Source organism: Solenopsis invicta, chromosome 5 (genome assembly GCF_016802725.1).
Source record: "Solenopsis invicta isolate M01_SB chromosome 5, UNIL_Sinv_3.0, whole genome shotgun sequence".
Lineage (NCBI taxonomy): Eukaryota > Metazoa > Arthropoda > Insecta > Hymenoptera > Formicidae > Solenopsis > Solenopsis invicta.
This window is the reverse complement of record NC_052668.1, coordinates 8,204,698-8,219,893: the sequence shown is the minus strand read 5'-3', so window position 1 is coordinate 8,219,893 and position 15,196 is coordinate 8,204,698. Positions and strand designations below refer to the sequence as shown.

Sequence of the window (15,196 nt, the reverse complement as noted above, 5' to 3'; positions counted from 1 at the left end):
GAAACAGCGTCTCCGATATTATTAACAACGGATTTAATGGTACTTATACTTGTATAACATATTTATACAATATATACAATAATGTTAATAAATTATTACAAATAAAAATACTACAGATGTACATAATATATCAGACAATATACAAAACAACGAATACCAAACATATAATAAGTATTATACAATTAAACTTTTTTCTCATGCTTTAACTTTATTTTTCATTTTTATTTTTACCGGACTTAAAACACTGCTTTTTACGAAAATTCAAGAAAGATAATATCAAGAAAATTAAATTGGTAATCAATTTAATAACTTTGATGCTTACAAACATTTCTATTATCCATCCTTACCTCAAAAAACTATAAAGAATTTATTATGAAAAATATTATTAACCTCGGCCAGGATTTGAACGTGGATCCCTCAATATTCCGTGCGGGCGTCTTAGTCAGTTTGATCACTGAAGCATTTTTAATTTTTAAACTACATAAAAAGTTTAAAAAATAAAAAAAATTCAAAAATTTGTTCTATAATTATATAAGTGAAATATAAATAAAAGAATATATATATTATACTGAAACAGTAAATTATATAGGAAAAACAAATTTACCAATACCTCCTTCGAGAGAATTATAAAAAAAGTATACCTCAAAATTTTCGACTTCAAAACCTACATCTAAAAATACGTCCTCCAGTGTTTCGGAAAACAGAATAAAACAAAATTTGGTATCACAATCTTTTATTAATTCGAGAAACAGCATCTCAAATATTAAGAACGGATTTAATGGTACCTATGCATGTACAATATATTTATACAATATATACAATAATGTTAATAAATTAATACAGATGAAAATAATACAGTACATGTACATAACATATCAAACGATATACAAAACAAGAAGTACCAATCATGTAGTAAGTACTAAACTTTTTTCTCATGCTTTAATTTTATTTTTCAATTTTATTTTTGCCGGAAATAAAACACAACTTAAAAAAAATCAAGAAACGTAATATCACGAAAATTGAGACGCAAAAAGAATTCTTTTTGCATCTCAAAATAAACTCATAATTGATGACATAAATCTGAATTCTTTTTTTAATTCTGTATGTTATCAGAATATCCATTATTTTGAATTTAGATGGATTCATGTCCCAATTATATTATTTTTGGATTCAAATAAATTTTAAAAAACTGAAGCGTAAATTTAAAAATGTTGAAATAAATTTATTTTTATTCGTTTCAATTCATTTTCGTTTAATAGGATATAAATATATTAAATAAATATATAATACATTAATATATTTTGTGTTTTACGTTATAGATGAATGTCGTAAAAATCAGAAAATATTGTTCTCTCTGAACAGAAAACTAGATTTAGTTTTAAATCTATTGACAAATTCTAATACAGTTTTACAAACTAATAAACAAGAGACTGAATTATTGCCTGATTTCTCATTGGCGACTATAGTGGAGTTTTCTAAATTTGAAGCTGATCTCCAAAGTGATCGCAAAATTAGGAAACAATTTGTAAGTATCTTTCTATGTACCTTTTAATATATACCAACAAACAACAAATAACATGTAATACAAATGTTAGTTGTAATTTCACATTCACAATGTAACAGTTATATAATGAGTGTTGTATAATAATTACATTGCTGAATGGAAAGTTACAACTAACATTTGCAATACATATAAAATGATGTTTGCCAAGATACATAAAATTTTCTGTTACAGAAAAACAAAGTGGTTAGTAGGAGAAAAATCTTTTGCTCAAAAAATTAGAAACACACTAAAATATATTTTAACTGATTTGTAAAAAATTATTATGGACAGGCCAAAAGGGCTCAATGATTATAAAAAATATGGCATTTGCGGATATTATTTTAGGTAATTATGATTTTTAAAAAATATTAGTAACCCATGTAGTACTGATTATTGCAAACAATTTAAGAAAGACAGTGAATAGCCTGATTTCAATGGTATACTTGTAATATATATCAATCAGTAATACATACATTGCCTTTCAGTGATAATACACTGTTTCCGATTAGTGAGAATACCCCCCTAAGCAGAATCACTGAAAGACAGTGAATAATCACTGATTGATCACAGTTATAAATCTAGCACTGTAAATCAGTAAGATTTCACTGATTCAATTTTAAAAAGCTTCTAAATAGAATAAAATGTTATTCTTACTCATTCAAACTCACTCTCTCGTTTAATCATTTTTCCAATCAATGAGTAAAAAGAAATTTTACTCATTGCTCCCGATATAGCTCGTTCTTTCACTCTCTCGTTTGGTCACTCTCCCAATAATCTCGTAGAATATATCTTGACGGACAGTCACTCATCTTGAGTATTGTAGATACGTCCAAGGAGATTCTGATGAGTATCTTAAAATGCGTAACGAGCAGGGAATCTATTGTTCCACAAATCCATTAATACCTCAGCCGTCTCTGTAAAAAAAATTATTCCAAAAATTTTAATAATTACTACTTGCACGAAAGTGAGGTTATGAGTATCTCGTATATATGCTTGATAAATACTATGTTATAATTTTCCTTTGATATCTACCTTAAACGAGTGATTTTTTAATTTTCAAGATAATAAGTAGAGCACAAGTCATCGTGATAAGACTTATCATTTTTCGATTAGACTAATGATTGCATCAGCAATCCCATTAAAATTTTTTTGTAATGTACAAACACATCCGAACAAGTATATTCCAAAACAGATCGCATTGTTATAATTGAATTAAAAGCACAGATCTCCAAATACTAGAGCATACTAGAGAGACGACCGATGGCAACTGCCGGAATTTTCGGAACACTAGCGACTTTTAGGCTGCGTTCCAAAATTCTTATGACTATTCTTAGCTTTATAAACCAACCCTTATTGTATTAAAATGCAAAATATAATAATAATATAAATCATTTTCTAATTGTTTCAGATTGTATTTCTCATATTGAGAAATGCACATTAAACGAAATGCAGAGAGTTGTTAAAGAATGGCTGCGGCATGCCGGAGATTGCATAGATTATATTTAAAAAAAGTGAAAAATGTTAAAAAAAAGATTTAAATTGTTTGTTATTATAGTTTTTGTATAAAAATTGTTTAAAATTGTTAACAAACTTTGGAATTAAAACATTTTAATATTAAAAATAAAAATTGTTAAATATTTAATTTAGTTTTTTGTAGACATATTAATTATAAATAGACAAGACTATGCAAAAAGTATTTCAAATACAAAAAAATACTAAATATTGGCAATTTTAAAGTATTTGAATTATGAAATCCCAGCAAACAAAGAAAATAATAGTTATATAACTTGTGTGTGTCACGTTATATAACAAATTTTTACATTCTAGCAATATTACAGTTATGTAAAATTGAATTCTTGATATTACAACATCATAACTTCCCTGATAGCCACTTGTCTGTGTTGTTGTTGTAATGTTGTCAAAAACAAAGGGCATTAATTTTTAGTAAATTTAGAACAAGGTGTGTGTCTCATTTGCCTTTGGTTTGACATTATATGAATTCAGCACGTTTTGCTGCGTATTTGCTATCAACGGTTTATCGCTATACATAAAAAGCAAAATGAGAGCAAGTTGCCAACAACATGTCGAAAATGGTTAAATATATGTTTTTGTACTTTTTTCAAATATATAAAAAATAAATAAGTTAATTTTTCTTTCTGCTGAATTGTTACCACCCTGCCAAAAATGTGCAATAAAACCGATTTAAAAAAAGTAATCCAAATCGATCAAGATTTCTACACCAAAAATATGGTATTAAGACCGATTGAAAATAAGATCGGAATCCAGATAAATTTATTAAAACAGAATACATTAATATAATAAATGTTTAGTTTACAAAAAAGTATTTCTTGTATCCTTTTTGTTAAAAAGAATTAAATTTAAATTAAATATTTAATTTATGTACAAGATTAAATAACAATACAAATTGTTATTTACATATAAAAATATAAAATTTTATGTGGACCAATGTTTCACACACACATCACGTTTGAAAAGAATGAGAGCGAGTATTCGTCTCAAGCTTACAACAAGCAAGTCCTAAAAGCTTACGGAAGTATGAGCCGGGGTGTCCGCCGCGATGGCACCTAGATAAGTATAACGCCTGTGGCCGCATTTGACTCACGAGAAAACCTCCCGCGGCGGGGCCGCCTAGCGGTGACGCCAACACTCACTTGTTAAATCCATTTCAATTTGATATGATAGCCAAGTAAATAATTAATTTACTCCTGTTTATTTATTACATTACACACGCTCGCGCAAACATACAATCAGATATGCACACGCGCGCACACACACACAAATGATTTTCAATATTTTATTTGGCTACAAGACAATAAAATATATATTTAATGTTTTTAACAAATACACGACAAAAGCACAGCATCATTATCTTTTTTTTATTCTCCTCACGTTGCTCTTATGTTGCTGAAAATGATTGATAAAGCAAAATGTTTTCCACGAATAGAAGTCATTTTGTTGGCAACAGAATAAGCAACAGTTGCTCTTCGTTTGCTTTGAATCTGCTGACATAAAATGTCTCAAATCTGCTCTCGTGTTGTTGCATATGTAGGACTATGCGTTACGTTTTCAGCAAATACACAGCAACTGGTCGAAAATTCATGCGCAGCATTAAGTTGCCTGATTTTGCAAAACATGCATGGCTATTAGGGTAATAACACTATTATGTTTATTGAGTATTAATAATTATTTAAATTATATTTACAGGGCCGTCCATTACAAACTCAAATTATTTTACACGTGCACATTGGCACACACCAGTGTGATTCCGTTTTAATTCCGCTTTTCCGCTCAAACACGCGGAAAGAAACAACGGAACGCGGAAACGCGGCATCTAGTTATTTCCGCGTTTCCGCGTTTCTACGCTTCATGTAAAATCACTCTGGGGGTCGATCATGAAACTTTTTCCCTAAGGCGGAAACGTGAAAAATGAAAAATTTCTCCATTAACTTCAATGGTAAAGATTTTCACTTTTCACGTTTCCGCCCTAGGGAAAAAGTTTCATAATCGATCCTCTGGGGGTCTATCATGTACAATCGTGTTCATTATAGTTGCGACACTTTTTCTTTGATGGTTTTTGGAATGTAGCCTTGCTCATCGAGCGGCGAACGTAATTGGTTGGATCCACAAGTAAGAACCAATCATGTTTTCAGTTCTCGTTATAGTTGCGCGTTCAGAAACGCATCGAAGAAAAAGTGTCGCAACTATAATGAACACGACTGTACAGTCGTTTTCATTATAGTTGCGACACTTTTTTTGGGATGCATTTCTGAACGCGCAACTATAACGAGAGATGAGAACGACTGTAGTTGCGGAGGTTAGCGCGAAATGTCAAACGTTGGTATACAAGGTGTCGCAAATAAAATTTGGGTACCTTGGAGGAAATATAAGATAAGTATACTCGCAAATATTTTTCAAATAGATTTTTTAAAAAAATATTCGCACATTTTCCGTATTTGATCGGTTTTGGTCTAATTGAGCTTTATATATTCGTCATTACAGCAACGATGAGCTGAGATGCTTAGATGTAGTTAAATAAATTATAACTACAATAAATATAAAAAATTAAAATTTTAAATATTTGTTACAGTTATAATTATAATTTATTTAACTACATCTAAGCATCTCAGATCATCGTTGTTGTAACAACGAATTTATAAAGCGAATTTATAAAATATATATATATATTTTTTTTTCTAACTTAATACATGCGTTGTTTCTAGGTGAATTAATTTGGCGTCAACAATGTGCGAAATTTAATACCAAATGGACGTAATACAGTTATTGTTATGGAAAAGACCAAACTTGAATATATTAGGCTCATGTGTCAAATGAAAATGACTGGAGCAATTTGTAAGCAGTAAGTAAATTTTCCAAAATTAAGTAGAAAGATATTGTTTGTTTTAACTATTTGTTTAATTACGTTTTCACGTTCTACGTTATTTTTATATTTTAAATCTTTCTAACTACAGGTCTATTCTTGGAAGGATTTTATGATATTATGCTTAAACGACCAATTTTCACATTTAATGAACAAGAACTTGAACTATTGATCGGTGGCTTGCTTACTGTAAATATCTTAAAGGAGGATCTTAAAGCAAATATTGAGTATCATAAATACACTGCTACGTCTTTATAGGTACATTTTGATATTTTGTATTAGCTCAAGTTTGAAAGACTTGAATTATACCATCTTTTTTCCACTCACAGATTCAATGGTTCTGGTGTGTAGGTACATTTTGATATTTTGTATTAGCTCAAGTTTGAAAGACTTGAATTATACCATCTTTTTTCCACTCACAGATTCAATGGTTCTGGTGCATTGCAAGGTTTTAATCAAGCGGATTGTTCGAAGTTCTTACAATTTATCACTGGTACATCTAAAGTGCCGTTACAAAGTTTTGCTGCGTTAGAAGGCATGAACGGCATACAAAAGTTCCAAATTCACAGAGAAGACAAGTTGACAGATAGGCTTTCATTTGCACATATTTGGTTAATATATGAAAAAAGAAATTGTTTTAATACCTTGTCATATGTGTGTATAAGTTAAAATTAAATTAATATAAAATTACAAGACTAAAATTGTATTTTTTAATTGCAGTTTCAATCAACTGGATTTGCCAGTGTACGAGACGTATGATAAACTCTAAACAAATCTACTCAAGGCGACTTACGAATGCACCAAAGAATTTGGATTTGCATAAGCTTACCAGAATTTGCTCCAGTACAATTTCGACAGGTATATTACATTTCTTTTCATCCTTTTTATTTCTTACAATAAATTAATTAACTATTACAGTTATGTGTATGAATCTTATCTTTAAAAGAAATCGGAGCTACCTTGTGCATCAAAGTGACTTTGGAAGAAGAGAAGCAAGATCCTGCAAACACAAATATTAAATTACATGGTTCCTATTTATGAATCATGTATGATGAATTAATAGGTAGAAAATGATAATCTTTTTTTAAAGATTTATTCTTTATTTATAAAAATGTAACTGTCAAAAAATTCAATGGCATGTATAATTCAATGTATATTTTATAATTTTTTTTTTAATTTATCAAAATAGAGCTTATAATTAAATAGACGTTAATTACTTCAATAACATATCAATGGATTAATGTTAGTATTATTACTGAATAGATTATTAATATCTATTTAATCTATAAATCTTGATACATGAGAGTTAATGTGTATGATAAAATGAAAATATATATTTCGTATTTATAAAGTCGTATAAGTGTAATAATACATATTATAGCAATTAGAGCACTGTGATTCGCTACGTTCACAAGATAGTTTTATATATAACATTGCGTATAACAATTTTTGTAAGTACGTTAAAAATTTTGCAAGCAATAGGCTATTGCACGTCCGAAATGTTATCACTGGCTGTAAAGATCCAACCATAAGTTTGGTCTCTAGAATATCATCGATTGAACGCGAAATTGTATCGATTAAAATCGAAATTGTACTGGAGCAAATTCTGGTAAACTTATGCAAATCCAAATTCTTTGGTGCATTCGTAAGTCGCCTTGAGTAGATTTGTTTAGAGTTTATCATACGTCTCGTACACTGGCAAATCCAGTTGATTGAAACTGCAATTAAAAAATACAATTTTAGTCTTGTAATTTTATATTAATTTAATTTTAACTTATACACACATATGACAAGGTATTAAAACAATTTCTTTTTTCATATATTAACCAAATATGTGCAAATGAAAGCCTATCTGTCAACTTGTCTTCTCTGTGAATTTGGAACTTTTGTATGCCGTTCATGCCTTCTAACGCAGCAAAACTTTGTAACGGCACTTTAGATGTACCAGTGATAAATTGTAAGAACTTCGAACAATCCGCTTGATTAAAACCTTGCAATGCACCAGAACCATTGAATCTGTGAGTGGAAAAAAGATGGTATAATTCAAGTCTTTCAAACTTGAGCTAATACAAAATATCAAAATGTACCTACACACCAGAACCATTGAATCTGTGAGTGGAAAAAAGATGGTATAATTCAAGTCTTTCAAACTTGAGCTAATACAAAATATCAAAATGTACCTATAAAGACGTAGCAGTGTATTTATGATACTCAATATTTGCTTTAAGATCCTCCTTTAAGATATTTACAGTAAGCAAGCCACCGATCAATAGTTCAAGTTCTTGTTCATTAAATATGAAAATTGGTCGTTTAAGCATAATATCATAAAATCCTTCCAAGAATAGACCTGTAGTTAGAAAGATTTAAAATATAAAAATAACGTAGAACGTGAAAACGTAATTAAACAAATAGTTAAAACAAACAATATCTTTCTACTTAATTTTGGAAAATTTACTTACTGCTTACAAATTGCTCCAGTCATTTTCATTTGACACATGAGCCTAATATATTCAAGTTTGGTCTTTTCCATAACAATAACTGTATTACGTCCATTTGGTATTAAATTTCGCACATTGTTGACGCCAAATTAATTCACCTAGAAACAACGCATGTATTAAGTTAGAAAAAAAATATATATATATATTTTATAAATTCGCTTTATAAATTCGTTGTTACAACAACGATGATCTGAGATGCTTAGATGTAGTTAAATAAATTATAATTATAACTGTAACAAATATTTAAAATTTTAATTTTTTATATTTATTGTAGTTATAATTTATTTAACTACATCTAAGCATCTCAGCTCATCGTTGCTGTAATGACGAATATATAAAGCTCAATTAGACCAAAGCCGATCCTATACGAAAAATGTGCGAATATTTTTTTATAAACTCTATTTGAAAAATATTTGCGAGTATACTTATCTTATATTTCCTCCAAGGTGCCCAAATTTTCTTTGTGACACCTTGTATATCAACGTTTGACATTTCGCGCTAACCTCCACAACTGCAGTCGTTCTCATCTCTCGTTATAGTTGCGCGTTCAGAAATGCATCCAAAAAAAAGTGTCGCAACTATAATAAAAACGACTGTACCACAGTATAACCAGTAGCGGCACTTCATGTCGGTCCTTTTGATGTTGGTGTCCAATATCACGTGACATGAAGCCATGTTCTTGGTAGTAGCAACGCGCAAATCTTTAAATTGTGGAAAAGAAACGCAATAATAAAACAAAATATTTTATTACGCAAATAATCGTAATTCGTATTGTAATAAATAAATTTTTAAATGCAACATTAAAATAGTTTAAATAATTGTACAAAAATAAATAAAAAACATTTAAGTAGCAATATTAAGTACGTTATTATATTTATAGTAATTTAATAAAATAAACAATACATATTTATCATTTTTATTTTATTTAATAATAAACAATTGAAATTAATGTACAATTAGATTTATTACAAATTATGCATAAGACGTCGATTTACAGCATAAATTCTTGATCAATGATTCATATTCTCTTATAAAATAAAAATACACAATTTTTTTATATTTTACACTCTATATGGATATAAATTAATCATTCTAAAAATATATAATTTATAAAAATGTACAATTTCTAAAAAACATACAATTTTAACTTTATGCTAAATACAATTTATAATGTAATAATGTAAAAGGCTAGAAAAACGAACGTAATTAGAGTTATTTGTGAATTATTTTGAGACTTAATTTAATTTTACTTGAACTTAATTGTTTAATATTGTTATGTATTTGAATATTTATTATTGACGGCTGAGGAAGACTAAATACGCCAAAACGTTACATCTTTATATTTAATACGGAATAAATTAATTATATTAAGATCTAATTATATTAATTATATTAATTATATTAAGATCTAATTATGCTCTCGTTTTTTAGCCTTTTACAATTACTATTTAAGAATATATGAGCTGATAAGTTAATAGTTTTTATAATTTACAATTTATTATAAAATATAATAATTTATTTCTATGTTATTATTGTTATTTTATGTAAAATATTTAGTTCACATGGAAAATTAATATATTTCTGTTTTGTTAATATCAACAATTCAAAGAGTAGCACTCGATTGCTCACGTTGCTAATAGGCTTATTTAATATAAAATTTGTTGATTGGCTGTTTCAAAAGGAAACTTCTATGCACCCATAGTTGTAAGTTAATTACAACGTCATTGTCAATTGGAACGCTCCCAAATAAGAATAATTTTGTTGATAATTATGCGCTGAATATTTTGGCAGGATTTAGTCACCTAAAAAAACAAAACAATATTAATTGCAAGACAAAAGGTTTCTAATAAAAAATGACATCAATTATAAGACAAAATATTTTTATTAATATTTTAAACAAATTACTTACATTCTATGTAATGAAACAATACATAAACTATGCTTTTCTTCATTTTAAACGTATAAAATAATATTGATCAATAAATGTAACTCAATATAATCTTTTGATATAATTTTTTAATATTAAAATAATATTGATCAATAAATGTAACCCAATACTTATAATTTTTACAATATAATCTTTTATAATAAATAATAAAACGAAAAAATCAAACTAAAAAGTCAAACTAAAAATAAAAACTTAGAAGAATAACATTCAAAACAAAAAATTAAGTGTGATTTAAAATTATAATCTTTTTGTTTTTCTGTTATGTTTTAAAATGTCTGTTTGCAAATTTTAAAGTAAAATAGAGACGAAATCTGGCATACAATTTTAAAAAATATTTTTTTGGAAAATTTTTACATGGGTGAGGACAAATTACTGTTTCTAATAAAGTAATCATAGTAACAAGAACGAATTCATTTAAAATAAGCGTATTTAAATGATTAAAAAAATATTATCTAAATTTTTTATGTAAGTTACAAATATTTGGTTTGGAACACATAATCCGCCATACATATTTTCTTCAGTAGATTTTGTTGCTCTAAATAATGTATAATATCTGTTATTATTAAAATTATCAATGTCTTTAGCAAAATTTTCACATGTATCACAGGAATGTTGCTTTAAACTTTTTAACATAAGATAACCGCAAATATAATAAAATGCATTTTCCTCAACTATGTCCTTTTGTCGATAATCATGGTCATCAATTTCAACAGGTACTACTTTTTGCAATGATGTATTTTGCATAAACATTTCATCTCTAAACTCGTTTATTCTAGTCATCATATCTGTTTCCGAATCTTCAACAACTAAAGTACAATTTTCTGTTTGAATTGAACAATGATTAGAAGCAAATGATTTTTTAAAAGAATAATAAAATTGCACTGGAGTTGGATTAAATGCATTGCCTGATAAATTTCTAATATTTCCAAATGTATGTTCGACCATATCTTGATTAATACGCCTCATTAATAAAAATTGAAAGCCTGAATTAATTTTTTTTAAATATTCCCACATTTGATTTAAGCTATTTATGTTTTGATTCCAGCATTTAAATACATTAACTTTGTTTGTAATATCTTTGCCATCTTTTGTAAAAACTGTAAGACTGCTGAAATATGTTTGTAATGATTTTAAAAATTCCAATTGTTCTTCTGAAGCTGTAAATGCGTTTCTGCTTAGTTTCTTTCCTTTAACGGATGATGAATTAAAAATATCAAATGCAGCATCTAATTTTTCAACAAATTCTGATGTATCTTTAGCAGATGTCGGCAAACGTCCAAGTGAGATCATAGTATTAATAGCAGAAGCTACAGAAAAACTTAAAATTTGAGCTGCATATTTTACTTTCATTCGTTGAAAATTATTGGGATGGATGTGTGTGTCCTGATTTAATTTAGGTAATAATTTATTAAAATTCTTTTTATCAACTTCATATAAATTTTCAATGTGTTGCCACGAAAGAATTTTATCTCCTGATTTAATTATATATTCAATAAATTATTTCTAGCTGCTTTTATAAGATGTGGTGGATCAAAAAAGTAAAATATTTTTTGCCCATTAACAGTATAATAAGGTTTCTCATGAGTTACACCTAATTTTTTAGCTATCTTTTTATAATCCGTTCCCATATCTATTACTTCTGCAACAACTCTTAAATTTATATTCTGAAGCCGTTCAACACATTCAATAGTAATCATTTGCAACTCATCAGCATCCATAGCAGAATTAAGAAAAAAATAACCAAGTGGTTGCTTAAATTTATTTGTTAAACCTCTGACCATGATTATCGCTGCATTACATGCAGTTGAAAATGTTTTACTATAACCTGTATCGTGAAATCCAATTACTATATCTCTATTAATCATATAAAATAAACTTGCTTTTAATGACATTGTATCAATGCAAATACAACAATACTTATCTAACAAATGCAAATTTTCAGTTTTAATCTTAAGTCTTTCAAATATAATATTATTTAAACCTGGAGGAATTATAAGTCCTTTTATAATGCGTTCAAGAGGGGGTGCGCACGATTGGACACCGCACGATTGGACACCACCACTCACAGCGGCCGATGCCTAGAGTTTTTCCGTTGGTTTGGTTAGATAAGTCAAGATGATTGGTTGGTGTCCAATCATGCTGTGTCCAAAAGAGTGTCGCCCGTTCAAGAGTTCTTTTTGATGGTAAAATAAAAGTATTACTTAATGCTCTATAAGCTTTGGGACCTTTAAAATATAAATTTAAACAGAACATTTTAAATTCTTTAGTATATCTATTACCATTTTTTTTGTTATTGAAATTATCTCCCTGAACTTTCATAAAATCAGCTATCGGCTTTGGATAAAATTTGTAAAGGGTTTCTGAAAATCTCTATAAGTAATATCATCTAAATTTTTTTCCTTATTATATTTAAGTTTGGCACGTTTTAATCTTTTTTCTGCAGTATCACATTTTCTTCTGAGAGCTTCTTTCCTTGGTGTTCGATTGGATAATTTTGGTTCGGTTTCAGTAGCTTTATCTTCTTTACATTGTAGAACACTATTTGATGAATTAAAATCTATTGTATTTGAAATAGCATCTAAAATTACAAATATAATAAAAATTAAAAATCTTCCAAATAAAGTAAACAAAATCTAATGTAACTAAAAGTTTCTCTAATAAATAATATTCTACCTGTCAAATTGGCTCTTGAATAACTGATTTTAACTTCGGGCACATTTACTTGTACATCTTCTGTACAATTTTCTATTGAAGTTTCAACTAAAAGAAGATTTAGTATAAACAATTTAATATTTATATAACATATTTAATAATAATAATATATTAAAAATAATTAGTAAAAAATATGTAATGCAATAATTTATTTTATAATTAAGAAGAATTACCGTTGATTTCACTTTCAGTAGCAGTAACAGCTTCGTTGGAAATATTAGGAACCGCACTTATTGGAACTGCATGTGGCTGAAGTCGATTCTTTAAATTATTTAAAAACATGTGAGGGGCAAAATGTTTTGAGCAAACTCTATAATTATTGTAGAGTTTTTTTTCTGGAATATTCTTTTTTATGCCACACGCTTGTAGCCACACTTTTGCTCTAAAATATATATTATTGTAATTTTAAAAATAATTTAATATATGTACATACATCGTATAGAAATTGTCAAAAAGTTTATACCTTTCTGAATTAGATGGAAAACGAAAGAAACTTAAATGACGATCCGCTCCCGAGTTGTTATTGCAATCACTCACTGCGCACATAAAACCGCCAACAATTACACGCTCCGTAACACGAATCTTGTTTAATAATATAATAATGTAATAATATAACATAACATAACCATACTTCACTCACAGAACATGTGCTTATTATACAGTTGACGCCATATTGTGGGTAGTAATGTAGCGCATGCGCGTAGCAGTTCTCCGACGCTATTTTTATGAAGTGACGCTACTGGTTCTACTTATACTGTGACTGTACACCCAAGGACTTTGATTCTGTCCATGGGGAAATTTTCCAAAATGAGAAGTCACCACTTTCTACATTCTTGCAGTTCATGATTAATGAAACGACTAGAGCTTATTGGTCGTTACGTTAATCATGAACTGTAAGTATGTAGAAAGATAGCGACTCCTCAGTTTGAAAAATTTCCCCATAGACAGAATCAAAGTCCTTGGGTGTAATATTTCCCCTAAGGCGGAAACGTGAAAAGTGAAAAGTTTTACGTGAACTGCACGATTATGTATAGAGTCCTATATAAAGAGAGAAGCGACATTGATGTCTAAAGCTCTGATTGGTAATCTGATTGATACTTGATTGGCTAAGCGAGCAGCCATATTGTGACCACAGCTGTTTGCAGAATGATACGAATGGTGTTTGATGACGTTGGAGCGGTCCCAAATTGGCGGTGAAAGACTCAATTGGATACTGAAGGTTGTGGTGGGAGTTCGATGTCGCTTCTCTCTTTATATAGGACTCTAATTATGTACACCCAAGGATTTTGATTCTGTCCATAGGGAAATTTTCCAAACTGAGAAGTCATCACTTTCTATATACTCGCAGTTTATGATTAATGAAACTACTAGAGCTTATTGGTCGTTACGTTAATCATGAACTGTAAGTATGTAGAAAGATAGCGACTTCTCAGTTTGGAAAATTTCCCCATGGACTGAATCAAAGTCCTTGGCTGCGTTCCGAAATTCACTGCCAGTACTGAAAATCTATAGTATACGTAACGTGAACTATAGATTTTCAGTAATTGCAGTGTATATCGGAACGCAGCCCTTGGGTGTACGATTCCACGGAATCATGTAACTCACTCATGAGCGGAAATATGAACTTTTTCACGTGAACTTTTTTGCCATCAGCCGTGATGGCGAAAAGGTGAATATTTAGGGAATTAATAAATTGCATGTATTTTGAAATAAGAATGAAAGTGTGGTAACAGTGTGGTAACAGTTTGGGCTGCGTTCAGATTCTCCACACGGTGAGTGATCTCTGGGGGTGTTTACAATAACTTATCGGATCTCGGATTGGATTGAACAATGATACTCAACATAGGTATAGAAAATTTCCCTAGGCTAATCGGATTGACGATTGCTGTCTTAAATGTAATCCGATTGATGACGAAAGCGTGGAGACCGAGAAGCATGCTTGAAAAGTCTCTTTATTTTTTTAAATAATAACACAAAAAATCAAAGATAAAGTTAAAAAGAATGATTTGAATTTAGATTTATTGTAATTTTTTTGTCTAAACACTGGATTTTGTTTAAATTTCTGTTTGTAAAAATTAATTAATCTATTCTAAAGT

The 15,196-nt window shown here is 28.9% G+C and overlaps 4 protein-coding genes across 23 annotated transcripts in view; 1 reads left to right on the top strand and 3 right to left on the bottom strand.

Annotated features, from left to right (window-relative positions):
• Window positions 1-2,818, bottom strand: part of LOC105198947 (monocarboxylate transporter 10) — a 429,682-nt gene extending 426,864 nt beyond the window's left edge. For 4 of the 8 annotated variants that reach the window (XM_039449910.1, XM_039449914.1, XM_039449915.1 and 1 more), the window contains exons 1-2: window positions 2,576-2,818; window positions 2,212-2,457 (exon numbers count right to left, since the gene is read on the bottom strand). The gene's annotated coding sequence lies outside the window, so the exon portion shown is untranslated. Of the gene's footprint in view, window positions 1-390; window positions 455-2,197; window positions 2,458-2,575 lie in introns of all 8 variants that reach the window. The other 4 variants (XM_039449911.1, XM_039449913.1, XM_039449916.1 and 1 more) reach the window with 2 other exon arrangements.
• Window positions 2,819-5,779: 2,961 nt separating this feature from the next.
• Window positions 5,780-8,254, top strand: LOC120357874 (E3 ubiquitin-protein ligase HUWE1-like). Of its 7 annotated transcripts, none has more exons than XM_039449677.1 (5): window positions 5,781-5,921; window positions 6,272-6,289; window positions 6,365-6,553; window positions 6,663-6,800; window positions 6,889-8,254. In XM_039449677.1, exons 1-4 carry the CDS (start codon window positions 5,851-5,853, stop codon window positions 6,709-6,711), a joined length of 327 nt encoding a protein of 108 aa, XP_039305611.1. In that variant the 5' UTR covers window positions 5,781-5,850; the 3' UTR covers window positions 6,712-6,800; window positions 6,889-8,254. The 7 variants fall into 7 exon arrangements, 3 of the variants coding, with proteins under 3 accessions (XP_039305612.1, XP_039305611.1, XP_039305610.1); XM_039449676.1 differs by having other exon boundaries at window positions 6,861-8,254; XR_005574876.1 differs by lacking the exons at window positions 6,663-6,800; window positions 6,889-8,254 and adding an exon at window positions 6,034-6,200 and having other exon boundaries at window positions 5,780-5,921; window positions 6,272-6,293; window positions 6,365-6,501.
• Window positions 7,249-8,544, bottom strand: LOC105206167 (E3 ubiquitin-protein ligase HUWE1). 5 transcript variants are annotated; one of them, XM_039449679.1, is made up of 4 exons: window positions 8,402-8,530; window positions 8,034-8,051; window positions 7,770-7,958; window positions 7,249-7,660 (listed from the first exon to the last, which is right to left on the bottom strand). In XM_039449679.1, exons 1-4 carry the CDS (start codon window positions 8,470-8,472, stop codon window positions 7,612-7,614), a joined length of 327 nt encoding a protein of 108 aa, XP_039305613.1. In that variant the 5' UTR covers window positions 8,473-8,530; the 3' UTR covers window positions 7,249-7,611. The 5 variants fall into 5 exon arrangements, 2 of the variants coding, with proteins under 2 accessions (XP_039305613.1, XP_039305614.1); XR_005574879.1 differs by lacking the exon at window positions 7,249-7,660 and adding an exon at window positions 8,123-8,289 and having other exon boundaries at window positions 7,835-7,958; window positions 8,402-8,544; XM_039449680.1 differs by lacking the exon at window positions 8,034-8,051 and having other exon boundaries at window positions 8,402-8,543.
• An 800-nt stretch (window positions 8,545-9,344) lies between these two features.
• On the bottom strand, window positions 9,345-13,823 carry LOC113004626. 3 transcript variants are annotated; one of them, XM_039449626.1, is made up of 6 exons: window positions 13,741-13,823; window positions 13,564-13,636; window positions 13,274-13,482; window positions 13,062-13,148; window positions 12,668-12,966; window positions 9,345-10,242 (listed from the first exon to the last, which is right to left on the bottom strand). In XM_039449626.1, exons 1-5 carry the CDS (start codon window positions 13,745-13,747, stop codon window positions 12,716-12,718), a joined length of 627 nt encoding a protein of 208 aa, XP_039305560.1. In that variant the 5' UTR covers window positions 13,748-13,823; the 3' UTR covers window positions 9,345-10,242; window positions 12,668-12,715. The 3 variants fall into 3 exon arrangements, with proteins under 3 accessions (XP_039305560.1, XP_039305558.1, XP_039305559.1); XM_039449624.1 differs by having other exon boundaries at window positions 13,564-13,811; XM_039449625.1 differs by lacking the exon at window positions 9,345-10,242 and having other exon boundaries at window positions 12,134-12,966; window positions 13,564-13,811.
• Window positions 13,824-15,196: the final 1,373 nt, after the last annotated feature.

Excerpts from the sequence above, each read along its gene's own strand:
- LOC113004626 (XM_039449624.1), bottom strand. The coding sequence starts at position 13,718 with ATGTTATATTATTACATTATTATATTATTAAACAAGATTCGTGTTACG. Across the intron at positions 13,483-13,563 it reads TTTCCATCTAATTCAGAAAG|AGCAAAAGTGTGGCTACAAG; the intron begins GTATAAACTTTT and ends TATATATTTTAG. Across the intron at positions 12,967-13,061 it reads TTCAAGAGCCAATTTGACAG|ATGCTATTTCAAATACAATA; the intron begins GTAGAATATTAT and ends TTGTAATTTTAG.
- LOC120357874 (XM_039449677.1), top strand. The coding sequence starts at position 5,851 with ATGGAAAAGACCAAACTTGAATATATTAGGCTCATGTGTCAAATGAAA. Across the intron at positions 6,554-6,662 it reads CTTTCATTTGCACATATTTG|TTTCAATCAACTGGATTTGC; the intron begins GTTAATATATGA and ends TTTTAATTGCAG.
- LOC105206167 (XM_039449679.1), bottom strand. The coding sequence starts at position 8,472 with ATGGAAAAGACCAAACTTGAATATATTAGGCTCATGTGTCAAATGAAA. Across the intron at positions 7,661-7,769 it reads CTTTCATTTGCACATATTTG|TTTCAATCAACTGGATTTGC; the intron begins GTTAATATATGA and ends TTTTAATTGCAG.